The 26,013-nt window shown below is 38.9% G+C and overlaps 1 protein-coding gene across 3 annotated transcripts; it reads right to left on the bottom strand.

Annotated features, from left to right (window-relative positions):
* Positions 1 to 711: 711 nt before the first annotated feature.
* CSH2 (chorionic somatomammotropin hormone 2) lies at positions 712 to 13,355 on the bottom strand. Of its 3 annotated transcripts, none has more exons than NM_181007.2 (5): positions 13,132 to 13,341; positions 5,747 to 5,931; positions 4,035 to 4,142; positions 1,873 to 2,052; positions 712 to 1,158 (listed from the first exon to the last, which is right to left on the bottom strand). In NM_181007.2, exons 1-5 carry the CDS (start codon positions 13,301 to 13,303, stop codon positions 976 to 978), a joined length of 828 nt encoding a protein of 275 aa, NP_851350.2. In that variant the 5' UTR covers positions 13,304 to 13,341; the 3' UTR covers positions 712 to 975. The 3 variants fall into 3 exon arrangements, with proteins under 3 accessions (NP_851350.2, NP_001157793.1, XP_059736187.1); XM_059880204.1 differs by having other exon boundaries at positions 812 to 1,158; positions 1,896 to 2,052; positions 13,132 to 13,355; NM_001164321.1 differs by lacking the exon at positions 4,035 to 4,142.
* Positions 13,356 to 26,013: the final 12,658 nt, after the last annotated feature.

Raw genomic sequence — 26,013 nt, 5'->3', positions numbered from 1 at the left:
AACCTGAGTGATAGAACCTATGGAATTTTTGCCAGATGATGCAGGAAATGAGATTGCAGTGGAGTGTGGGTGAAGACAGCCACTGGAGGAGGATAGAGCCAGTTCACCTTTGTGTCTGCTATGGTCTCAACCTTTGTGTCGCCCAGAAACTTCATATGCTGAAATCCTGACTCCTATTGATGGTATTTCATAGGTGGAGCCTTTGGGAGGTGATGAAGTTATGGAGGTGACAAAGGATGGAGCCTCCTGGATGAGATGACTGCTTTTATATATAACAGACACATGGAATTTCTCTAGCCCTTTCCCTGATGTGAGGATATAGTAAGAAGTGTGAGACGGAAAGAGGGCCTTATCTGATCACACTGCGAAAATCCATTTCTATTGTTTATAATTCTATGATATTTTGTTACAGCAGCCCAGAAGGATTAAGACAGCATTCTAACAATTTTTAGGCAGTTCAGTAAACCTCATGCTATTTAGGTAGCCATGTGCAAAGCACTTATATTGTCTGTTGTAACACTGAGACAATGTAAGAATCGGCTGACAGTTTGTGGCTTGCTTTCATAAAGAATTCTCAGAATTCAGTCTTCTTGGTAGCATGACCAGCACAATAAGTAATTATCTAATTCTTTGATTCTTATAACTTGACCCAGAATAATTTCATGTGATTCTTTAGTAAGCTCTTTAATGGTCTTTGTCATGTCAGTTCCTGCTATTTGTGACCAATTTTAATAGGAAAATTCTTTCTCTCAGAGGTAGGGATGGATTTTATTTTGATTTTCTATTAAATGAAGATAAAGACATTGACAAATTTCCTTCTTAGATTTTGACATCTCTACAGAATCTGTGTTTATTTTGTTTCAGATGAGACCCATTACACCCAAACATGCATTAAAGAGCTATAAAACTCAAAGAAGCTTTTGACGGGATGGATCATCACTAACCATCTCAGGACTGGTTGGGTTAATTGTGGGCTTAGCATGGGGTGAATCGGCACTTAAGCAAATTGATGTAGGTGCTAATTTTACTCGAATCCCTGTGTAGGCAGTGGAACATTCTATAAAAGGCAGTTTGGCGCACATCCTCATCGTCTGCTGTCAGGGAGGACTTTTCTGACCACACTGGATAGGGCTCGTTCTTCTTCTCTCCAGGATGAACCTAAGCACCCAAAAGATAATGAATTTTATGAGTTTTATTAGTTTTTTATTTTTCAATTTTTTTAAATTATTTAAAAATAAAAATTTTAATATTTTTTAATTATTTTTTAATTTTATGAGTTTTATTAGTATTTGCTCTTCTTTGTTCCTTCTTATTATCAAATTAAGATTGGGGAAGACTTACGAAACTCTCTGGACATGAATTTGGAGCCAGCGTATGGAAAATCTATTAGCAATCTAAAATCAAGAAGCAGAACTCAAGTATGAGTTTGGTTTTGACTTTCTCTTCCCTTCCTTTCCACTCTCATCCTTTACTTTGAAGAGGACAAAGAAAGAATATGAGCAGACGTTCAGTAGCAGATCACCTGGGTTGCTTTTAAGAAAACATTGATCTTACAAATTCTATGCTCCAGTTCTCTTACCCATGAAAGTATTTCAACCACATGTGCCCAGTAAGAGGCTAGCTTTTGGTGGAATTGTGTGCAATGCAGGGAACGCTGCACCTGTCAAAAATTGTAGTTGAATTCTAACTCACTTACAATAGAATCTAGCATTATGAATGATTAGGCTCTCACTTTATATAACAGCAATTAGAATATAGAAGGTCTGAATCTTGTCCTTACAAAGTGAGATGTTTCAAAACTCATTCCTCAATTCAGAGGTCATCTTCTTTCCTTCATAAGGAAATCAAAGAAGGCTTCAGGAGATGGCTCACCCTTTTTTGTATCATTTCCACACCTTCTAGAAGTACTTTGGTCTTGTCCTCAATCTCTTTAGCCCTTGCCAAGATATCAGGTGAGGCTCCATTCCTGTGCAACAACTCTGTGACTGCCTGATGCAGAGGTTCATCCCACGAGTGGAGCAAACTGATAACCAACCTCAACAGGGCTTCGTCCTAAACAATCACAGGAAACAATCTCATTAAAATAAACAAAATTCAGTGGGCTTGGTAACATGTGATTTTTGCTCAGGGAGGCTGAGCATATAAAAAAACCCTTTATTATTCCTCTGTGTATGCAAAAAAATTTAAAGATGTTAAGGATATAAAATTATAAAATGTATATTATTAGTTTATACTTTGCTGAAATTCTTTAAAAAAAAACTGTCACATAAATCATCCTTTTGATGAGTTCTAATTTAGAACATGAAATATTTTCTTTTCCCCTCTGAAATTAGACCATCTGCTCAGTGAGTTTTTTTATATTTGAATGCTTTGCTTGTCCAGGGAGAGAAATCTAAATATTTTGTTGGAACTCAATATGGGCCTAGAGTACCTGACCCAGGAAACATGGATCCTACCCATGCCCACATCGTTTTCACCTGATGATTCATTTGTATTAATGAATCAAATCATTCATTAGTGTATTCATTTTCTGATTGGTAGTTTTATGATATTTGAACAAAGAGATAATGAAGAAGACATGAAATTCTTAAACACGTTTTCCTCAATCCATACCAACACCAGTCCTATTTGCTATCAGAGCAGTCTTTCTATTGACATGTGTCCGGGCAGAAAATGGCACAGTGTTGTCTTTAGTAACAGCATCAGTGGGATTCACAATGGAAGGTCCCCTCCACTGAGTCCACTACTCCAGGATTGGGCCTGAAACTCCCAGGGGCTGAATATCTCTAATTAAAAGTCTTGATTTCTTGATGGGCATGAAATACTTTAGTGGTACAGGAAATGAAGAGCAGAGAAGAAGCGAATAGACATTGCAATAGAAATATAAGTTTTCAGGGGGTCTTGTAGCTTAAAGATGAAGAGTGAGAACTCTGAGTTGGATGAAAGCTAGACTCACTGCTTATTACCTGTGTGATGGGTGGAAATCCCTTAACTTTTCTGAGCCTTGGTTTCTTCATCTCAGGAAGTGTAATAACAGTCACTGTGCTACAGGATTTTTTGTGAGGATTAAGCATAGTAATGAACACAGAGCACTTTATAAATTGTATGGCAGTATAATAGCCCTCAGTAAATTTTAAATTTATTTTAAATTCATTAAAAACATCCTCCTTCTCCTTGACCTTCTTCCTTCATTTTATCATCTCCATTATTAAGATGCTGAGCAGATGGAAAGAATGTTGATATTATTAACAAAGTTTTAGTAAGAGAACAGATTGTATTTAAGAGAAGATGTATGTGAAAATATTTTAAATAATGTTAGGATTGTGGTTCATGTGGGAATCAGAAAGGAACAATTAAAATGAAAAAAAGTTGGAGCTGGGATAAATGATTGAGGCTTGATTTGTAGACTGTGTTTTCATCAGAACAGAGATAATTGTTGCAACCATGAGAAGCAAAACATGATATTTTATAGGACATCTGGGGAGGAGACTCATAATTATGAATAAAAGTAACAGAAGAGTCATAGAGAATGATAATGAAGTAGGTTTCAGAGAAGCAGAAGAATCAGGAGAGCCTTGAGAGTCAGAAGCAATGTCTCAAATGGTGCAGTGTAGGAGTGACTCCTGTGTAGGCATCACTGGTTACAGGGAATACTCAAAACTGTGGTTGTGTTTCTTATATATCCATGAATTCTGCCAACCTTATATATTTTACACACAGAATTTTCGTTCAACCCATGCTTTCATACAGTATAATAGCTGCAATCCTGGGCCTAATGCGTTGGTTAAACTAAGGTTATCTACATGGGAATTTATAGATCTGGTTTTTTTTTTTTTTGCTACTACAGATCTTTAGTCATCACTTGATTCTATTCATACGTTATCAACTGCATAATGTAATTTTCTCTTTGATTGCTTAGTACTCCTCCACATTTCTCTGCATGTGCAGTTACCATTACTCTAATAATCTAAAGCCTAGTAACATGAGTGCACTGTCTCAGTTGCTCAAGTGAAAAACCCAGATAAAATCCTCACCTCTGTATTTGCAGCTGCTTCTTTGTTATTAGGGGTAGTCATGAATTCGGTGTGGCAGCTGTTGATGACCTTGGAAGTGAAGTTTTTGCCCTCGCCAAACTGTTTATTCTGGGAGTGATCAAGCACATTCAATTCCTTTGGGTTATTTTGGCATTCAATAAATGAATTCATTACCAGAATATTAACACAGCTGATAGATGTATAATTTTTTTAATGAGGGTTACATAACAATTGAACATCATTAGTTTTCCTATTTTTTCCCATTATCACTATAAACAAGTGTTTTTCACCTAATTTTCCTAAACTTGAAACTCTTCCCTTCTTTGCTCTTCCCAGGTTTAACTTCGTCCTTTCCAGTTAATAGTAGGACAGCAAATGCTAAAATTACCACAAATAGAAACATGAGCACAACTTTTTATCAGTGTCTGCTCTACAGTGGGCCACTTGGTACTTTCATCAGAAAGAGAATAATTGGTTCCAATTCTAAACAATCCTTCTATTGTACTTCTAAACCTATTCATTGCCAATCTGAGAACAATGTTTGAAGTGAAAGTTGCTCAGTTGTGTCCAACTCTTTGCAACCCCATGGAGTTGTCCATGGAATACTCCAGGCCAGAATACTGGAGTGGGTAGCCTTTCCATTCTCCAGGGGATCTTCCCAACCCAGGGATCAAACCCAGGTCTCCCACATTGCAGACGAATTCTTTACCAGTTGAGCCACAAGGAAAGCCCAAGAACACTGGAATGGGTAGCCTATCACTTCTCCAGGGGATATTCCCTACCCAGGAATCATACCAGGGTCTCCTGCATTGCAGGTGGATTCTTTACCAACTGAGCTCTCAGGGAAGACAAAACAATGTTTAGTAGCATTTAAAAAACTATCATCATTTTGTTTTCCTGACATGGATTCAGTATGTACTGTGGTTGGAAAAGGGCCTTTATGAAGATTAATTAAAGTTAAATGAGCTCATAGGGTGGGACACTGATCAAGTAGGATTAGTGTCTTTATGAGGAGAAACACCAGAGAGATTTCTCTTTTGTTTTTGTGTCTCTGCCTCTGTCTCTCTTCTCTACTCTCTCAACCTGTGAGGACACAGGAAGAAGCCAACCTGGGAAGAGAGAGTTTTTACCAGAACCGGACCTTGCTGGCACCCTGATCTAGGACTTCTAGTCCCCAGAACTGTGAGGAAATAGGTTTATGTTGTTTAATCCACTGAGTCAGTGGTATTATTTAATGGGACTCCAAACTTCCCTGGTGGCTCAGATGGTAAAGAGTCTGCCTGCAATGCAGGAGACATGGGTTCAATCCCTGGGTTAGGAAGATCCCCTGGAGAAGAGCATGATAAGCCACTCCAGTATTCTTGCCTGGAATGCCACAATCCATGGGGTCGCAAAGAGTAGGACATGACTGAGAGACTAACACACACCTTCAAGGTGACAAACACAGGTGCTTTAAATTTATTTTGAAAATTTTAAAATTAAAATGACTGAAAGAAAATTGAAGCAGATATTTCACTCTTTAAGAGTCTTTGAGATTTCATGAAATTGATCCTTTCTTCGATTTACACATCTTATGAGCTGATGCCGTGTTTGACTTAGGAAGTGTGTTATTTGAAGTTTGGCTGATGCAGCCTTTTTGTTTAAAGGATAATATATCCCACTCACTTTCATCAAAATTTCTTATGGAAATAAGCAAGAAGTACAGTACTTACAAATTCATTGAACATTTCCCTGGCGAGCCTATAGTTGTTGCTAGCCACCAATGTTGCTCTCTCAAACAGGCTTTGAAGGGGAATCCGGCAGTTGCCAGGTTGGTTTTTACAGTATGGTGCATAATCCTCCGCACCCTGGCACAAGAGTAGATTTGACACCACCAGCAGCAGGAGCAGGCAGGACCCTGCATAAATAAAAACATGAGCCACTCTGAGATGATGTGTTAGCCTGGGGTTAGCAAAAGCCATCCTGTCCAGGGAAGCCTCATCTCTCCCTGTTGCCCTGAGCAGAATTTGATCCAATGAGCCAACTCATTGGAAAAGACCCTGATGCTAGGGCAGACTGAGGGCAGGAAGAGATTGGGGCAACAGAGAATGAGATGGTTGGACGGCATTACCAACATAATGGACAAGAGTTTGAGCAAACTCCAGGAGATAGTGAAGGACAGGGAAGCCTGGCATACTGCAGTCCATGGGGTTACAAGAGAGTTGGATATGACTTAGGGACTGAAAAAGAAGAACATTAGAATTTTTAAGGTTTCTTCCTCTCTTAGTTGTATATTGCCATGGTATCTAAGAATAAAATGGTTATTTAAAATTAAGTGATGAAAGTAAAAGAAGTGACTCTTCAAAAAGCAGAATTAAGTTGGAGAATTGTGGGACTGTATCTCTGAACATCTAAGCTTATTGGGACAAGCAAGGAGAATAATAGTTCATATAACACAGGCATATTTGTGTACATATATTTCTGTGTGTATATGCATGTGTTATACATAAAGACAAATATGCACATAATTCCTACATGGAACTTTGTGCTTTTTAAAAATTAAACTATATAGGAGGCAATAAGTATAGCTGTGGTTGTTCCAATAGTCATGTATGGATGTGAGAAATGGACCATAAAGAAAGCTTAGCACTGAAGAATTGATGCTTTTGAACTGTGGTGTTGGAGAAGACTTTTGAGAGTCCCTCGGACTGCAAGGAGATCAAATGAGTCAATCCTAAAGGAAATCACTCCTGAATATTCATTGTAAGGACTGTTGCTGAAGCTGAAGCTCCAATACTGTGGCCACCTGATGCAAAGAACTGACTCATTGGAAAAGACCCTGATGCTGGGAAAGATTGAAGGCAGGTAGAGAAGGGGACAACAGAGGATGAGATGGTTGGATGGTCTCACCGAATCAATGGAGATGAGTTTGAGCAAGCTTCAGGAGTTGGTGATGGACAGGGAAGCCTGGCATGCTGCAGTTTATGCCGTTGCAAAGAGTTGGACACAACTGAGAGACTGAACTGAACTGAACTGAAGGATAGCAGAATATGATAAATCCGAATGTAATTGATCATTTATTGGAAGACAGCTAACTATATGGATTTTTTTCTATTAAAATATAATTTGGTGATCATATAACAGATCTAAATATCCAATATATGACTGAAGAGGATCTCAGTGTGTTATCCACACTGTAAACTGAAGGAATCAATTATCAATGGATAACTATGCATTAATCTTGTAGTTTAATGAGCAAAATAAACTGATAAACACTTGTGTCCTTTTCTCAGTGTTCAGTTCAGTTCAGTTCTCAGTCATGTCTGACTCTTTGCGACCCCATGAACTGCAGCATGCCAGGCCTCCCTGTCCATCACCAACTCCCAGGGGTGCACCCAAACTGATGTCCATTGAGTCGGTGATGACAGAGTCTCATCCTCTGTTGTCCCCTTCTGCTCTCAATCTCTCCCAGCATCAGGGTCTTTTCAAGTGAATCAGCATCAGGTGGCCAAAGTATTGGAGTTTCAGCTTCAACATCAGTCCTTCCAATGAACACCCAGGACTGATCTCCTTTAGGATGGACTGGTTGGATCTCCTTGCAGTCCAGGGGACTCTCAAGAGTCTTCTCCAACATCATAGTTGAAAAGCATCAATTCTTTGGTGCTCAGATTTCTTGATAGCCCAACTCTCACATCCATACATGACCACTGGAAAAACCATAACCTTGACTAGACGGACCTTTTTGACAAAGTAATGTCTCTGCTTTTTAATATGCTGTCTAGGTTGGTCATAACTTTCCTTCCAAGGAGTAAACGTCTTTTAATTTCATGGCTGCAATCACTATCTGTAGTGATATTGGAGCCTCCCAAAATAGTCATCCACTGTTTCCCAGTAAGCTATACTCTTTGCCTATAACAATCTTAGGTGCTATTGTGCCTAAGCATTGAAACTGGGGCTCAAAGGAAACACAGATGTATAGAACAGTCTTTTGGACTCTGTGGGAGAGGGAGAGGGTGGGATGATTTGGGAAAATGGCATTGAAACATGTATAATATCATACAAGAAACGAATTGCCAGTCCAGGTTCAATGCAGGATACAGGATGCTTGGGGCTGGTACACTGGGATGACCCAGAGAGATGGTATGGGGATGGAGGTAGGAGGGGGGGTTCAAGATGGGGAACATGTGTATACCCGTGGTGGATTCTTGTTGATGTATGGCAAAACCAATACAATATTGAAAAGTAATTAACCTCCAATTAAAATAAATAAATTTATATTAAAAAAATAGAAAGTCAAAAAAAAAAAGAAACTGGGGCTCTTCCCAGAAATTCATAGATATGAGCCCTGCTGCAGAGTTTGTGTTCTTGATGCTGGAATCTCTGTTCTCTGGTCCACTAAGTCCCAGGCTTTCTCTCCTGAGCATCATCTGGGTCTCCTGTTTACACAGGTGTTTGTATTTTGGTTTTCCTATCAATTCTCTTGTTCTTTTGATCAGGCTATCCAACCTCTTGATGATTTATTTTTCAGACCCTTTTCTTCTTTGTTTTTCCTGATTCTTGTTAATGTATTTGCTTTCATATATTCCTGAATTTCAGTATCTACAGATGTCCTACCCTATCCTCTTGCTGTCTAAATTTTGGCTTTTAGCATCACCATATTTTTCTGAACTTCATTTTCCTTTTGGTCCAGCTTCTGGTATTCAAATTAATCTGGATTTTTACATCTGGCTGTTTTTGGTGCCTCAAGCAACTTTGAGAAGTTAGCTTTCTCTCTATGCAATACTGTCCCTTATTTTGATACCATTGCAGATTTTCTATAATTTCTCTTCCTGCCTCATATTTTGTCTGTCCTTTTATAGATACTGTAACTTCAGTACTATGTGTCTTTACATTGGCATTAATATTTATAATAAATTCTTAACCTGATGTAGCAGATAATTAAAAGGAATACAATCAAAATAGTAATAATAAATCCCCCCAAATTAATATCCATAAATACTCCCATTTTTAAAAGATATTCTATCCAAATATTATTGAGACACCCTAACTCATGTTTCATTACTAACTGGTTCAATTTTGAGACAGAATATAGAGAACAATGGAGTGGTAAACGCTGACAATTAATTACTTTGCTCTTTATATGTCTCATTCAGTTCAGTTCAGTTCAGTCACTCAGTCATGTCCGACTTTTTGTGACCCCACGAATTGCAGCACGTCAGGCCTCCCTGTCCATCACCAACTCCTGGAGTTCACCCAAACTCATGTCCATTGAGTTGGTGATGCCATCCAGCCATCTCATCCTCTGTCATCCCCTTCTCCTCCTGTCCCCAATCCCTCCCAGCCTCAGAGTCTTTTCCAATGAGACAACTCTGTGCATGAGGTGGCCAAAGTATTGGAGTTTCAGCTTTAGCATCAGTCCTTCCAAAGAACACCCAGGACTGAGCTCCTTCAGAATGGACTGGTTGGATCTCCTTGCAGTCCAAGGGACTCTCAAGAGTCTTCGCCAACAGCACAGTTCAAAAGCATCAATTCTTGGGTGCTCAGCTTTCTTCACAGTCCAACTCTCACATCCATACATGACCACAGGAAAAACCATAGCCTTGACTAGACGGACCTTTGTTGGCAAAGTAATGTCTCTGCTTTTGAATATGCCATCTAGGTTGGTCATAACTTTCCTTCCAAGGAGTAAGCATCTTTTAATTTCATGGCTGTAATCACCATCTGCAGTGATTTTGGAGCCCCCCAAAATAAAGTCTGACACTGTTTCCACTGTTTCCCCATCCATTTCCCATGAAGTGATGGGACCAGATGCCATGATCTTCGTTTTCTGCATGTTGAGCTTTAAGCCCACTTTTTCACTCTCCTCTTTCACTTTCATCAGGAGGCTTTTGAGTTCCTCTTCAGTTTTGCCATAAGGGTGGTGTCATCTGCATATCTGAGGTTATTGAGATTTCTCCCGGCAATCCTGATTCCAGCTTGTGCTTCTAATTAGTAACTGTGTAAATGTTAGTTTTGGTACAGTAGCACAAAAACTAGCACATATTAGAGCTATTCCTAGCACATATTAGAGCTCCCTGTGGGGTGATTGCTTTTGATGAAGGATGTGAACTGAGAACTATAATCGTCAAAAAGATGAGTGGACATGAAAGGAAGCAATGCAAGGAAGACATAGGCTTTTGTTGTTCTGGTAGGAAAAGCTTGCTGTGTCTCTCATCTACAGTCTAATCTCCAGATTTAACAAAACCCTTATTCTTCCTTTGATTTTTTAAAAATTTGGGTTTATTTATGTTTTTTGCTCTTCGGTTGTATGAATCTCATATATTTTTGGATAGTAAGACCTTATCAAATATGTGATTTGCAAATATTTCCTTTCATTCTATATGTTGCCATTTGATTTGTTGATGGGTTCCTTTTCTGTGCAGAAGCCTCTGAGTTTGATGTGGTCCCACTTGTTTATTTTTTCAGTTGCTGCCTTTGCTTTTTGTGTGAAACAAACAAAAAAAATATTGCAAAGACATATGTCAAGGAGATTCTCTCAATGTTTTCTTCTAGGAGTTTCATGGTTTAAGGTTTTATGTTAAACTTTTAAATCAGTTTCTGGTACAGTTTAATTTTTTTTGTGTACAACTATCCTGTTTTCCCATTACCGTTTATTGAGACCATCGTTTCCCATTGGATATTCTTGGTTCCTTTGTCATACATTAATTGACAATACATGGGTGTGTGCTTCTTTCTGGATTCTCTGTTCTGGCCTGTTGACCTGTGTATATGTTTTGATGCAAATGTCATTGCTTTTTTATTAATTTATATATTTATAGTTTTCTTTATTTCTCTTTCAGATAGTTTGCTATTGGTGTATGGATAGGCAACTGAGTTTTGCATATTGGAATACAGTAAACAAAATATATGCTACAGCTTTATGGAATAGACATTTTTCCCCCAAATAAGACGTACAGATGGCCAAGAGGTATATGACTAGATGCTCAACATCAGTAATTACCAGGAAAATGCAAATCAAAAGCACAAGCGATTTTCCCCCATACTTGTTAGAATGGCCATTAGCAAAAAGGTAAGAAATATTAATAACGTGTGTTGATGAGGGTATGGAGAAACAGTAGGTCTTGTGCACTGTTGCTGGGAGTGTGAATTGGTGCAACTCCCACGGAAAGCGACTGTGCAGATTCCTCAAGAAATTTAAAAGAGTAATGTTATATGATCCATTAATCCTACTTCTGGCTTACTTCAAAGCTCAAAGCTTACCTCAAAGACCCAGGTTCGATTCCTGGGCTGGTAAGGTCCCCTGGAGAAGGAAGTGGCAACCCACTCCAGTATTCTTGCCTGGAGAATCCCATGGACAGAGGAGCCTGGCAGGCTACAGTCCATGATGTCGCAAGAGTTGGACACAACTTAATGACTAAAACGAAACCACAGTGTCCTACTTCTGGATATATATTCAAAGGAAATGAAATCATTATCTTAAAGAGATATTTGTACTCCCATGTTCATTGAAGCATTATTCACAGTAGCCAAGATAGAGGGACAATCTCAATATTGTCAACAGGTGAACAGATTAAAATAATATGATATGGTATATATGTGTGTGTGCATGAATATTATTTAGCCATTTTAAAAAGGGAGAAATTATACCATTTGTGGCAAATGGATAAAACTGGAGAGCCTGATGCTAAGTGAAATAAGTCAGAGAAAGAGAAATACCATATGATCTCAATTATCTGGAATCTAAAAAGAATTGGAACTCAGAAACAGAACAGGAAAGTGATTGCCAAGAGCTGGAGGGTGCAGAAAATAAGGAGAGATTTCTAAAAGGTTACACATTCTCATTTAATGAGGTCTGAAGCTCTAATGTAGAGCGTGGTGACTATAAGGGATAAGATTGTGCTGTATAATTGAAATTGCCTAAAACAATGGAGCTTATATGTTCTTTACAAAAAAAATAAACAGTAAACCTGTGGGGTGATGACTTTGTTACTGAACTCAATAGAAAAGGAAAATATTTTCTAAGACATACATACATTGGGGTCAACAAGATGGTGGAGGAGTAGGTGGACATGGAGTACGTCTCTCTCCATGGATGCATCTAGAATTCATGTACAGGGTTTTCCTGGAAGCTCAGTGGTAAAGAATTAGCCTGCCAATGTAGAAGGCATGAGTTCGATTCTTGATCTAGAAGGATCTCCCATGTCACAGAGCAACTAGTCCCATGCACCACAATTATTGAGCCTGTGCTTTAGAGCCTAGCAACTGCAAGTACTGAACTCCATATCACAACTACTGAAGCCTGTGTACCTAGAGACCGTTCTCTGTAACAAGAAAAGCCACCACAGTGAGAAGCCCTGTATGCTGCACCTAGAGACTGTCCCCCACTCTCTGTACCTAGAGAAAAGTCTAGGAAAACATGAGCTGCGTTAATTTGTGTTGCAGGATGGGGGAATTGACAGATACTGGGGAAATAAGAAATGAACACATTTTCAATAGGTTTCCATATTTTTCTACATTTGCTTCTTCTTGTCCCCCTCCTCTACAAGGATGGTGTTAAAAAAAGAAATTAATACCCCACTCCAGTACTCTTGCCTGGAAAATCCCATGGATGGAGGAGCCTGGTGGGCTGCAGTCCATGGGGTTGCTAAGATTCGGGCACGACTGAGCGACTTCACTTTCACTTTTCATTTTCATGCATTGGAGAAGGAAATGGCAACCCACTCCAGTGTTCTTGCCTGGAGAATCCCGGGGATGGGGGAGCCTGGTGGGCTGCCGTCTACGGGGTCGCACAGAGTCGGACACGACTGAAGTGACTTAGCATAGCAATGCACATTTAAGTACCTCTAGAGATATATCAGGAGTTCCTGACCACTGGAAAGGAAGTCATAGATTCATGCAAAACTCACTAGGATGAAGGATAGAAGGAGGTGGGAAAGCAAGCAGAATCAATTTGCACCAGGGGGTCAGGGAGCTGAAGCAGGGGAGAGATCCCGGCATTCGGGGCAATTGGTTGGGCAGAAGGGAGGCATTTGAGGCTTTTGGAGAGTGAAGTAGCTGATCTGTGACAGTCCAGATGGAGTGGAACCACACAGATAATCCATGCCATAGCCTTATATACCTCGAACAAGGTCACAAATCCACTGGTGCCCACGATGGCTAGATGCTGGAGCCATGAGGATTGGAGAGAAATCCCAGGATGAGGACTGCTGCTGATGGGGAGATGGCCCAACAGGACTGAATGGAGGAAATCTGTGGTGGGGAATGCCTAAGGAGGAAAACCTGGCAACCATAGAAATAGGGTGCTACTGATTAGTCACACCCTGGGGGTGGAGTTTTCACTGCTTCTCTCTTACCTTATTCTCTCTTATCAATGCTGGTGCCTGCATAAGAGCAATAGGGAAAGATCACAGTGATGGTGGCCTTCAAGTGACCAGTGCACTGTGCAATAGAAAATTTCAGTATCTGTATACACCCTATGCGGGCGTGCTAAGTTGATTCAGGTGTATTCAACTCTTTGAGACCCTATGGACTATAGAAACCAGGCGCCTCTGTTCAGGAGGATTTGCCAGGCAAGAATACTGGAATGGGTTGTCATGCCCTTCTCCAGGGGGTCTTCCCTACTCAGAGATCTAACCAGTGTCTCTTACCTCTCCTGCATTGACAGGTGGGTTCTTTACCACCAATACCCCCTGGGAAGCCTATATATAGGCTACCCTACCTATCCTATTGTCTTACTATCTCAATTTTGACTTGTGTTAAAATTTAACATCTAAATGTATGTGTGTTAATGTTTATTACAGAAAAACCACACTCTTCCTCAGTGGTAGTGGTGGTCTATGTCTACGGTTAAAGAACTAGGACAGGCTTCCTCTGACCTGGGATGGATTTCCTGTACCCTCCTGTTCAGGGAGGTCAGTGGGTGGCCAACTCCATCTATGTACACCTTGTGTGGGGGTCCGCTGCAATTCTGCAGCATCGTCACAAAGAATTTTGTCTTAGCCACTGGAGATGCAAACTGTGCAGTGTCTCAAGACTTTTTATTCAGTCCCAGTGGGTTTTATCAGGAAGGCACAACCCTTAAGAATAAAAACAGACTGCGTAGAAAAGAATACAAACTCATAGTCTTTATCATCTTCATAAATGTAAGTGATAAATCTCACCAAACTCATTCAGATATATTCTCAAATAAATTTTTTATTGGCTGCCAAGTGGTGAAGCTGGAGCATTCATAATCTGGAGGAGTCCATACAGGCTCTTTCACATCAAGACAATATCTTGTCACATTCTTTTCCAGTTGCATTGATGGGCAACAGTGTTTGCACACAATGAAAGAGTCAAAGATAAGGGATTTAACCCAGAAAAAAATTCAACTCTCTTGCTTGTGAGAAGCAAGAAATTTCTTTTCACTTTGAAAAAATATATATATATTTTAGTTTCTACTGTACTGTGCATTAGGCAGTATAAGACACCTAATGTTATATGCACTGTCACATTTATATTTTTATAAATGTATGTCACAACCATACATGGCAGGGATAAATATCATTATTTTGGAGGTAGAGAACTTTCTCTCTTGCTTTCCATACACTTCCTACATATTAGATTTTGATGTCAATTTTAACCATTATTTTTCCTAAATCTCCTAGTGAGCTGTCCTTTTCTTTCCAGACCTTCTATCACAAACTGCTCTGTCCAACTCCTGGAAGAGCCCCAGTCCCCTAATATCCCTGTGATCCCCTTTATTTCTGTCTAATACTGGCTCTGTTCTTCAGCCAGATTTTGCTTTAAAAATGCAATTATAGTTTTGTTTCTGCTCCTTAAACCCTTGGATGGCTGGCTCTTGTCTTTAGAAGAAAGTCTAGTTTCTTTCTCACTCTTCTTGGGTCTCACCTTGATCTTGCCCTTGTCTGAGCTTCAGATTCACTCCTGGCCTGTCTTTTCTCTTCTCTCTCCAGTCCAGCTACGCCAGACCTTACCTGTTCCCCGAAAACACCATCATCCTCCACTGTCTTCCCTCTCTTGTTTTTTTGCCTAGAATGTTTCTTCCTATCATTTCCTCAGCTTCCTCCCATGTATCTTTTAGATTTTTAGCTTCTGCATCAGTTCCTTGGACAGTGATTCCTAATTGTTGGACTAGGAGCCAAGTTCCTTTGACCTAGTTACCCTTCTCTGTGCTCTCACAATGTCAATCCTTCCTGTTTCAACATTTCTTCCAGATTGCTGTTTTGTGTTCAAGTATCTGTATTTTCTGCTAGAATATAAACTTACTGAAATCAGTGGCTCGCCTGTCCTGTTTATCTAAGTATGTTCATCCTGTAATGAAGAATCTGGTGCTGATGAATCATTCAGTAAACAGTTGTCAAATACAAAAAGAATTAAAAAACAAACAAACAAACAAAAAAACCAGAAAACCAGAGAGGTTGAATCTCCTGCCCTGAGTCATGCAAGTTATACCTCTGGCCACACCTGGATTAGAGCCCATGTGTGTTCATCAAGAGAGTCCAGTTTTCACTCCATTTTACTGCTACCTTGGGGAAGGGCTGGTGTGACTCATAAGGTTCATACTTGCTTTTTCCTCTTTTCTGCCCTAGGAATAGTATTTTAGATCCAGTTTTAGATAATAGAAGGTTCCAAATTCCTTTTGATAATAGAACATATACTTTAAAATAGTATTTTGAAGATAAGTGACTGCTTAGTGGTATATCTGCGTGTTTTGAAAATTTATATAATCTAGAACGTTCTTGTGAAATCTATCATAAACTAATTCAATTTTGATCTTGAATTTAGTGCTAAAATTTAAAGTTATATTTTTATCATCTTCTAATCTTCCTTAAGTTCTCCCTGACAGGTGTCTTACAAATCATATTACTGGGGGATTACTTATGCAATGCCAAGAGGATAGAGATAAGTTGCTGCCATATAGATAGCCGTATCTGTTTTTGTCAATAAGGGGAGAAATTCATTTGTTGGCAAGCTTTTTGTATGTGGAAGGTGAATCTAGTTTCTGATTATCAGTGATTATTTAATCTATGAAGTTTAATAATTCCCAGTCCAAACAGTGGTGAGTAATAGAAGTGCAAACCTTGGCTCTGATTTTGTTTAGGTTATTTCTGTTGATATTTGTAAACACCTTTTTAGTTGTTAGCAATTTACAATGATTACAGATTGCCTGAAACCAAAGATGATGAGGGATGTACACACATTCCTTCATTTCTCCTTCCAGACTTTTCCAGGCATCTCTAATGAGATGAGAGTTTGCTGAAGACACAGAAAGAAAGATCTATGACTGGCTTATTGTGGGTGAGTAGGTATTTAAGTTTGCTTTAAATTTTCAGGAGTCATTGATTTTTGGTATGTGTTGCCTGGTGCTTACCTGCTTCTATTTGGTGCCAGTTTTACTCTGGAGGGAGATTTGGGGACAGCAAGACCTTTTGGAATCCCATGAACCTTGCTTTCTTATTGGTGAAAGTTTGAAAAACAGCAGCTGTGGAGATCTTCTTTCCAACACAACTGGAATATTAGTGGAATGTATTTTTCTTGCTACCTGCATCCATTTTGTAACTTTGCATGGCCATTTTATGATTTCCAAATTAATTTAGGCCCCTACGATGTACAGTGTGTGGTGTTTATCGTGTAAAGGTAGCAGCGACGATTTTTGAAGGTTTGTTGTTTGATAGTGAATATTCAGCCCCAGGCCACTTCTCTTTGCTTATTAAACTGACTAGTTATGACTGCATTTGTAAACATGAGAGAGTTCAGAGGTTTCTTCAATCTCTCACTAACTCTTAAGAAAGAATTTTTTTAGATACTGACTGCATAACTAGACATTTGAGAAATGCAACAATGTTTTACATGAATTATGAAGCCAGAAGAAGATTTTCTGTTGAAGTTCACTTGAAAGATGAATTGATTTTGACCATCAGCAATGGAATATTAAACCTTTGAGGTACTCAATGAGATTCTCTAAGACAGAATAACTGTGTAAGACTTTTTTTCTTTCATCAATTTATATCTTTTGCAATTTTAGTACTAGGAGGAATATTCTTCAGGGGGGAAAAGCCACTGGAAGTGACAATTTCACTAAGCAATCAAGAGTTTGCTTATTTTCAACTAAATAAAAATGCTGCATGCAATGCTCTTTATAGAAACTCTTGGTATGTTTCATAATTCGGTTCTTAAAAAGTATAATTATTAAAAAAAAAACAGGGAAATTTCTTAACTGTGAATGCCAATTGCCTGGAACAAATACTCACTATGTTTCTACTGCATCAGGTTTCTTAATATCCTTAATTTGTTCAGTGGACAAATGATGTTACTCATAAGAATTATCGGATGTGTGCACCCTGTAATAGACAACATTGTGTTTGAGCCAAATCTGCCCTTTGTGGAAATCTGACAGTGGAGACAGAACAAAGGGTGTGTGTGAGTTGATCATGAAAAGGATAATCAGAGCTATGAAGTTATTCAATGATCATCTTTTATGACAGCCACTTAACCAGTTTTTTTCAGTATACTTTCCTGTAGATATAGAAATGAAAATTTTTCATGCTACCACATACAGGGAAACTCTATACTGCTTCCTACCCCCATTTGAAACAAGATCCACAATTCTTGAGCAGGAGTGGCAAGAAAACTCACCACTAGATTCTTGATTATTATTTAGGCTTTAATTAGGTACCATATTTTCTGCCATCACTGTGTAAGTGCCTCACATGTTGCAAATTTCTTTTGAACTCAGGCAGATTCTTATCAAGAAATCATTCATTTCTACCTAAACACTTTTAAGTGGCAGATCAGTGCTTCCGATGATACCACAAGCGGTACTTTTACCAAATCCTAACAGTTAGCTTGTATGTCATTATAAATTGGAAAGTGCCTTGAAGTTTCCCAAACCGTTCCATGTCATGATAATTGATAAAAAGCAACATCAATTTGGGATAACTGAGAACAGCCTTCAGATGGCTAAACACTGAGAAAATACTGTGACTGGGATCATCTTATACTAAAGACATTTTTGTCTATATCACTCATGCTATAACACAGGAGGTAATTACTAATGTTTAAATATATGCTGCAAACACCTCTTGGATAGAACATTGCAATATTTAGTCCATGGGATACAAATAAGTGAAACACATATATTCTACCCTAAAAGGCTCTGTAGTCTTCTTGAGAAAACACCACATATAATGAGGAAAAAAAAAACTTCATAGAATGCATTGTTAACAATCACAAATGATTTTAGATTTGAAAGAGACTTTATAATCTTTTTTATAACATTATTGATTTATTTTTGTCTGCGCTATGCCTTCATTGCTGCTTGGGCTTCTCTCTAGTGGTGATGAGCAGGGGCTACTCTTGGTTGCAGTGTGCAGGCTTCTCATGGCAGTGGTTTCTCTTGTTGTGGAGCACAGGTCCTAAGCTCGTGGGCTTCAGTAGTTGCAGTTCCAGGGCTCTAGAATACAGGCTCAACTGTTGTGGCACAAGGGCTTATCCTTGCTCCTTGCCACGTGGGATCTTCCCAGACCAGGGATCAAACCTGTGTCTCCTGCATCAGCGGCAGATTCTTTACCACTGTGCCACAAGGGAGCCCTGTGGTCTTTCAAATCAAGGTCCTCTGCAATGTCTTTCATGGAACATTGGCACATATGAACTTTTACCCAAATTATTCCCACTTAATTAACTCCTGTAGGAATGCCTTTTTCTCTTCTAAAACATAAATATCAGTGCCAAGAGCTGGCTGAGTAGTGACCCCAGGGCTGGTGGCCCTCTGCAACTGGCCCCTTGCAGCTCCCTTCAAGTGAGTTAACACTCAGCAGAGACTGTTTTGTTAGTCCTCATACTTGTTAATGCCCATGGTGCTTGCTATTATAATTATATAATGTAATGATCCTAATGACATGTGGATAATAACAATCTGCTTGCATTGCAGAAGACCCCAGTTTGATTCCTGGGTCAGGAAAATCTGCGGAGAAGGGATAGGCTACCTACTCCTGTGTTCTTGGGCTTCCCTTATGGCTCAGGTGGTAAAGAATCTGCCTGAAATGTGGGAGACCTGGGTGTGATCCCTGGATTGGGAAGATCCCGTGGAGAAGGGAAAGGCTACCAACTCTAGTATTCTGGCCTGGAGAATTCCAAGGACTGTATATTCCGTGGGGTCACAAAGAGTCAGGCATGACTGAGCTGGTGATGGTGTTGGTGATGCACAGGGAAGTTGGTGATGGACAAGGAAGACTGCCATGCTGCAGTTCATGGGGCTGCAAAGAGTCAAGCATGACTGAGTGACTGAACTGAAATGAATGACATGTGAGTGTGATGGGAGCAATTTCAATAAAAACAAAAATGAAAAATATTGGTAAGACCCTTGAGTCTAAAAACATTACTATCCAATTAGGAATTATCTATGACATGTAAAGAGAAAAAAAATTAAAGCTTAGCGTCTGTACTCATTTTTTCCCCTGTGTTTATGTACTATTTTATTTTACAAAATTGAATGTAGTAATTATAGATGATGTGTGATAATTTTGACTTTTGAACAAAAAGAAAGAGGAGGGGATTGGAAACTACTAAATGGGCATAACCAAAAGAGGCCATGGCCACACAGAAGAGACACATCAAAAATAAATATATCTAAAGGACATTTTCATTTAACAACAACAACGAAAATCTACTGGTGCAATCCTTTAGTTAAGGAGGATTCTGCTGCTAACCGTTGCATCCTCTGGGATAATCAGAATGTTTGTTTGCATAGTTCAGGATCTGAAAACTTCTGCAGCAAACTATTATGCTCTGAGACATTTCTTCTCTCAAAAGTTCCTGTTGCTTTCTCTGCAAGCGAACCCAAGAATATCAAGATTAAGAAAAGGCAGGTTTAAAACAAGCTGTTGTGTGCTCTGTTTCTTCAGTCATGTTTGACTCTTCAACCCGATGGACTGTAACCCACCAGGCTTCTATGTCCATGGGATTTCCCAGGCAAGAATACTGGAGTGGGTTGCCATTTCCTTCTCCAGGGGATCTTACCAACCTAGGGACTGAAGCTGCATCTCCTTCAGACTCTTTACCATTTAGCCCCCTGGGAAATCCAGTTTTAGTGTAGGACATGCCAACAAATGAACGAGCGCTGTCTTCCATTCTTGTTTGGCCACAGTTAAGCAACCCAAAAGTATATTTGTGAGATACGGTCTTCCTGTAGGTATATTCAAATCCATGTGGTTATATTCTGAATATTACATTTGTATCAAAGAAAGTAATTATGTATCTAATTTTGTCTTTCTTACAAAGGCAAATTCCTATGCCTCATGGTAAAAAATGTTTTTCTAAGGGAAATTGAAGACTTAGATATGTCTATTTTTTAAATTAATTTACTTATATTAATTGGAGGCAAATTACTTTACAATACTGTAGTGGTTTTTGCCGTACATTGACATGAATCAGCCATGGATGTACATGTGTCCCCCACCCTGAAACCCTCTCCCAACTCACTCCCCATCCCATCCCTCAGGTTGTCCCAGTGCACCAGCTTTGAGTGTCCTGTTTCATGCATCGAACTTGGACCGGTGATCTATTTCACACATGGTAATATACATGTTTCAATGCGATTCTCTCAAATCATCTCACCCTCGCCTTCTTCCACAGAGTCCAAAAGTCTGTTCTTACTATCTGTTTCTCTTTTGCTGTCTCACTTATAGGGTCATCATTACTATCTTTCTAAAGTCCATATATATATTCATTAATATACTGTATTGGTGTTTTTCTTTCTGACTTACTTCACTCTGTATAGTACACTCCAGTTTCATCCATCACATTAGAACTGATTTAATAGCTGAGTAGCATTCCATTGTGCATATGTACCACAGCTTTCTTATCCATTCATCTCCCAGTGGACATCTAGGTTGCTTCCATGTCCTAGCTATTGTAGATGGTGGTGTGATGAACATTGGGGTACACGTGTCTCTTTCAATTCTGGTTTCCTCACTGTGTATGCCCAGAAGTGGGATTGCTGGGTTGTCAGTTCAGTTCAGTTGCTCAGCCCTGTCTGACTCTTTGCGACACCATGGACTGCAGCATGCCAGGCCTCCCTGTCGATCACCAACCGGAGATTACTCAAACTTGTGTCCATTGAGTCAGATGCCATCCAACCATCACATCCTCTGCTGGGTTATATGGCATCTCTATTTCAGTTTTTAAAGGAATCTCCATACTGTTCTCCTTAGTGGCTGTACTAGTTTGCATTCCCACCAACAGTGTAAGAGGGTTGTCTTTTCTCTGCACCCTCTCCAACATTTATTGTTTGTAGACTTTTTGATAGCAGCCATTCTAACCAGCATGAGATGGTACCTCATTGTGGTTTTGGTTTGCATTTCTCTGATAATGAGTGATGTTGAGCATCTTTTCATGTCTTTGTTAGCCATCTGTATGCCTTTTTGGAGAAATGTCTGTTTAGTCCTTTGGTGCATTTTTTGATCGGGTTGTTTATTTTTCTGGTATTGAGCTGCATGAGCTGCTTGTCTATTTTTGAGATTAATTCTTTGTCAGTTGCTTGGTTTGCTATTATTTTCTCCCATTCTGAAGGCTTTCTTTTCACCTTGCTTATAGTTTCCTTTGCTGTGTAGAAGCTTTTAAAGTTTAATTAGGTCTCATTTGTTTATTTTTGCTTTTATATCCAGTACTCTGGGAGGTCAGTCATAGAGGATCCTGCTGTGATTTACATAGGAGAGTGTTTTGCCTATGTTTTCCTCTAGGAGTTTTATAGTTTCTGGTCTTACATTTAGGTCTTTAATTTATTTTGAGTTTATCCTTGTGTATGTTGTTAGAAAGTGTTTTAGTTTCATTCTTTTACAGGTGGTAGACCAGTTTTTCCAGCACCATTTGTTAAAGAGATTGTCTTTTCTGTATTGTATATACTTGCCTCCTTTGTCAAAGATAAGTGTCCATAGGTGCATGGATTTATCTCTGGGCTTTCCATTTTGTTCCATTGATCTATATTTCTATTTTTGTGCCAGTACACTGTCTTGAAGACTGTAACTTTGTAGTATAATCTGAAGTCAGGCAGGTTGATCCTCCCACTCCATTCTTCTTTCTCAAGATTGCTTTGGCTATTTGAGGTTTGTTTTATTTCCATAAAATTATGAAATTATTTGTTCTAGTTCTATGAAAATTACTGTTGATACCTTGATAGGGATTGCATTGAATCTATAGATTGCTTTGGGTAGTATACTCATTTTCACTATATTGATTCTTCTGATCCATAAACATGGTATATTTCTCTATTTATTTGTGTCATCTTTGATTTCATTCATCAGTGTTCTATAGTTCTATATATAGGTCTTGGTTTCTTTAGGTAGATTTATTCCTAAGTATTTTATTATTTTTGTTGCAATGGTGAATGGAATTGTTTCCTTAATTTCTCTTTCTGTTTTCTCATTGTTAGTGTATAGGATTGCAAGATATTTATGTGTGTTAATTTTATATCCTGTAAATTTACTATATTCATTGATTAGCTCTAGTAGTTTTCTGGTGGTGTCTTTAGGATTTTCTATGTAGAGGATCATATCATATGCAAACTGTGAGAGTTTTACTTCTTTTCCAATCTGGATTCCTTTTATTTCTTTTTCTTCTCTGATTGCTGTGGCTAAAACTAACAAAACTATGTTGAATAGTAGTGGTGAGAGTGGACACCCTTGTCTTGTTGCTGACTTGAAAGGGGAAATGCTTTCAATTTTTCACCATTGAGGATAATATTTGCTGTTGGTTTATCATATATGGCTTTTATTATGTTGAGGCATGTTCCTTCTATGCCTGATTTATGGAGGGATTTTATCATAAAATGATGTTGAATTTTGTCAAAGGCTTTCTCTGCATCTATTAAGATAATCTGCCGGGAGCCGGCGAGAGACATTCCACTCGTGACAAAGGTCATGAGGAAGGAGGCTCAGCATATGCAAAGGCGGGATCAAGCCTCAGGAGTCCCCCCGGATATTCTCGAGCATCTACTCCCAAAAAACCAGAGTCTGCCTACTTTATTGCTTTGTGCTCTCACCTCTGACTTTACTGGGGGCTGTCCCCCACCACCATCTCGCTCTCTCTGTCAAAGAGTTAACTTACAGCTCCAATTAATAAAAGTTCCTGGGCAATTAGGAGTGTTTAAATCCAAACCCCTCAGATGGCTCTCTAACTCGCCTGACAAGTTTACCCGGACTCCTACGGCTATGCATACGATTGTTTACAGTCTTAAGATATTCAAATAGCTTAGAGCCTCTCAGAGAGTTAGAAACTGTCAGAATAAAACTAGTAAAAGATTTCATTGATGAACCAATGCTTGTTGCCAAGTTTTCACATCCCCTGAATTGTATCCTTGAATGTGTATTAATTAATATAGTTGGTATATAGAAAAAATAAGTAGTGGCCTTGGTGTTAGTAACTTTAGACCCTTAAGGTAATAAATCCTTTCCTTTGTTGTAAACTCATTACACATCCGCCCTATAGGAATGCAATTTTATCTTCGGAACATGGCACCAAACCTTAAAATAATTACTCTTAGGGAAAATAAGTCTTTGTTGATAAGTCCTTGTCAAGAGTCATAAAATGTTACTAGGCCTTCTGGCCAGAAGATGATGTAAATCACCTAAACCATTTGTATACGATAAATTTGCAGGAAAGAAACCCTGGTTTTTGATAAGGATCAAAGACTGCTGACTTTGCATCCCCTATTATCCTCTATGTGTAACTTAGGGTATATAAGCCCCTGTTGAAAATAAAGCTACGGGCCTTGCTCACCAACGCTTGGTCTCCCCATGTCATTCTTCCCTTCCAGCTGAGTCTCCATCTGGAGCGCGGATATCCTCTGCGACCGTTTATTTGCCTGGGCTTCTAAGACCCACTAGAGAAGGTGTCTAAGGTGGGGCACCTTCCGCTATTCGAGAGGGCGCCTGCGGCCTCCGTGGTCAGAGCTAACCTGGTGTCACAGGTTATATTGATTTTCTGCGTAGACCAAGCTACTCAGCCTCTTTTCTCCACTGAATTTTCCTACTGATCTATCCTCATTCTATTACTCTTTATATCTCTAATTAACATTTGAATAGGTTGCCTAAGCCGTCTCTCCTTCGAATACCCTGGATCAGCCGGGGCTGGTCCCCAGCAATAATCATATGGTTTTTATTTTTCAATTTGTTAATGTGGTGTATCATATTGATTGATTTGTGAATATTGAATCCTTGCATCCCTGCGATAAAGCCCACTTGTTCATGATGTATGATCATTTTGATATGTTGTTGGATTATGTTTGCTAGAATTTTGTTGAGGATTTTTGCATCTATGTTCATCAGTGATATTGGCCTGTAGTTTTGTTTTATTGTGACATCTTTGTCTGCTTTTGGTATTAGGGTGATGGTGACCTCATAGAATGAGTTTGGCAGTTTACCTTCCTTTGCAATTTTCTGGAAGAGTTCGAGTAGGATTGGTGTTAGCTCTTCTCTAAATTTTTGGTAGAATTCACCTGTGAAGCCATCTGGTCCTGGGCTTTTGTTTGTTGGAAGATTTTTTATGACATTTATGACATTTTCAATTTCTGCACTTGTGATGAGTCTATTAAGATTTTCTGTTTCTTCCTGGTTCAGTTTTGAAAGGTTATACTTTTCAAAGAATTTGTCCATTTCTTCCAAGTTGTCCATTATATTGTCATATAGTTACTGATAGTAGTCTCTTATGATCCTTTGTATTTCTGTGTCATCTGTTGTGATTTCTCCATTTTCATTTCTAGTTTTGTTGATTTGATCCTTCTTTTTTTTTTTCTAGATGAGTCTGGCTAGTGGTTTGTCTATTTTATTTATCTTCTCAAAGAACCAGCTTTTAGTTTTGTTGATTTTTGCTATAGACTCCTTTGTTTCTTTTTCATTTATTTCTGCCCTAATTTTTATGGTTTCTTTCCTTCTACTAGCTTTGGGGTTCTTCATTTCTTCTTTTTCTAGTTACTTTAGGTATAAAGTTAGGTCGTTTATTTGATTTTTCTCTTGTTTCTTGTGGTAAGCTTGTATTGCTATGAACCTTCCCCTTAGAACTGCTTTTACTGAATTCCATATAGGTTTTGGGTTGTCATATTTTCATTTTCATTTGTTTCTATGCATATTTTGATTTCTTTTTTGATTTCTTCTGTGATTTGCTGGTTATTCAGAAGCATGTTTTTTAGCCTCCATGTGTTTGTATTTTTAATAGTCCCCCCCCCCCCCCCCCCCGCCCCATGGCAACCCACTCCAGTATTCTTGCCTGGAAAATCCCATGGATGGAGTAGGCTGGTAGGCTACAGTCCATGGGGTTGCAAAGAGTTGGGCACAACTGAGCGACTTCACTTTCACTTTTTAATGATATCTAATCTTACTGCAATATGATCAGAAAAGATGCTTGAAATGATTTCAATTTTTTTGAATTTAAGAAGGCTATATTTATGGCCCAGGATGTGATCTATCCTGGAGAATGTTCCATGTGCACTTGAGAACTTGATGGAATTCATTGTTTTGGGGTCCTATTGGTATCAATTAGGTCTGACCGGTCTATTGTTTCATTTAAAGTTTGTGTTTCCTTGCTAATTTTGTGTTTCGTTGATCTACCCATAGGTGTGAGTGGGGTATTAAAGTCTCCCACTATTATTGTGTTGCTGTTAATTTTCCCTTTCATACTTGTTAGCATTTGCCTTACATATTGCAGTGCTCCTATGTTGGTTGCATATCTGTTTATAATGTTTATATCTTCTTCTTAGGTTGATCCTTTGATCATTATGTACTGTGCTTCTTTGTCTCTTTTCATGGCCTTTATTTCAAAGTCTATTTTACCTGATATGAGTATTGCTAGTCCTTCTTTCTTTTAGTCTCCATTTGCATGAAATATCTTTTTCCAGCCCTTTACTTTCAGTCTGTATGTGTCCCTTGTTTTGAGGTGGATCTCTTGTAGATAGCATATATAGGAGTCTTGTTTTTGTATCCATTCAGCCAGTCTTTGTCTTTTGGTT

This window comes from Bos taurus, chromosome 23 (assembly GCF_002263795.3).
Source record: "Bos taurus isolate L1 Dominette 01449 registration number 42190680 breed Hereford chromosome 23, ARS-UCD2.0, whole genome shotgun sequence".
Lineage (NCBI taxonomy): Eukaryota > Metazoa > Chordata > Mammalia > Artiodactyla > Bovidae > Bos > Bos taurus.
Note: the sequence above shows the minus strand (reverse complement) of the source record. Positions and strands in the feature narration are given on the sequence as shown.